At 45.4% G+C, this 1,376-nt stretch overlaps 1 protein-coding gene across 1 annotated transcript in view; it reads left to right on the top strand.

The window, feature by feature from the left end:
• Positions 1–186, top strand: part of LOC118420048 (malignant fibrous histiocytoma-amplified sequence 1 homolog) — a 5,349-nt gene extending 5,163 nt beyond the window's left edge. The window contains exon 3 of the mRNA XM_035826754.1: positions 179–186. Within this exon, the coding sequence (XP_035682647.1) occupies positions 179–186 (8 nt within the window). The remainder of the gene's footprint in view (positions 1–178) is intronic.
• The last annotated feature ends 1,190 nt before the right edge of the window (positions 187–1,376 follow it).

The following is a 1,376-nucleotide window of genomic DNA, read 5'->3' as shown; positions in this document are numbered from 1 at the left end:
CTATCACGTTTTTGTCGTGAAATTCTAAAGAGAAGCTGTAATAATCAAGTCTGAATATCGCTTGAAGTGTTATGTAACGTCGATTCAATTGATAACCAAAACTGTGACCTTGCTTTGATGTCAGTTGATCGGCCTGAATCTACAGGACGTACCATTATTTTTTCCCGTTATTTTTCAGTCATCTAACTACGGATATCATCAAGTCGGCGACACCTTTTGCACGTTTCAAAACGCTGGAATGCGGGGGAGGGAGGGAGAGAAAACGCATTGCTTACCCCAGAAACCACAAAGTAGCAGGGTCCACTTTCTCGTGGTCAGTACTTAGTCGCTATGCATACACCAACAGGCTGAATGTTGTCGTTCCCAATCCGTGGGACGTGGGGAGCAGTATGTATCCGTACACACTTAATCCACACCATTACATGTCTCCTCCCCCCAATCAAACATTTGATATTTTTCTGCACCACACTGTTTATAACAGAACGCGTTTTCAAGAAATAATGCCGAAGGACACGGCTTACGTCACCATTATTAGGAAACCACTAAGTCACCTACGATCAGCCTGGAATTTCTATGATTACTCGACAAGGTTTCGGTTGCCAAGAGTTAAGCATCCAATCGCAACGTTTTTGGCCAACCCGGCAAAATACGATCGCAGTTGTGGCCACGGAATACACCTACCGGTTTGCCTCACCCAAAATTCTATGTCTGTGGATCTCGGATTCCCCCCTAGCGACAACAAAAAAGTAACGCTGGGTTCAGACCCTGACAGGAGAGAGAACATCACCCAAACGTTCGTGCGGACGATTGACCAAGACTTCGACCTGGTCATGCTCACAGAGTACTTTGACGAGTCGCTGGTCCTTCTGAAACGTTTGATGTGTTGGACAATACAGGATATCATCTACATTAAGAAAATCAATGTCAAAAATCGCAATGGTGAAGAGATTCAACTCCCAACGCAGCTCCAACAGACTCATGAGGACTGGAGCTACGTGGACTACGCACTCTACGACCACTTCAACAAGTCACTTTGGAGAAGGATCAACTCAAGCGGCAACGATTATTGGGGAGAAGTCAAATATTTCAAAGATTTGAATCAGGAGATAAGTAAGCAATGCCAGGACCCCTGCTCGTTTCACAGGGGGAAGCCACCTTTTGAGGTGAACAGTACAAGATGGAGTCCCGGCTTTACGGTAGACAGCGATCTTTGCTCGTTGCTCAGAAGAAACTTCTGGTGTCATATGTCTATTCAAGCAGAGCGTGTTGGCAAGTCGCTGCAGCTGCCCCCGAACATTAGCCGCATAACTACCGAAATGTGGAAGAAGGAAACACTATTGAATGTAGTGAAGCCACACTGTATATATTGTGAACTA

Source organism: Branchiostoma floridae, chromosome 7, assembly GCF_000003815.2.
Source record: "Branchiostoma floridae strain S238N-H82 chromosome 7, Bfl_VNyyK, whole genome shotgun sequence".
Lineage (NCBI taxonomy): Eukaryota > Metazoa > Chordata > Leptocardii > Amphioxiformes > Branchiostomatidae > Branchiostoma > Branchiostoma floridae.
This window is presented reverse-complemented; position numbering and strand designations above follow the sequence as displayed.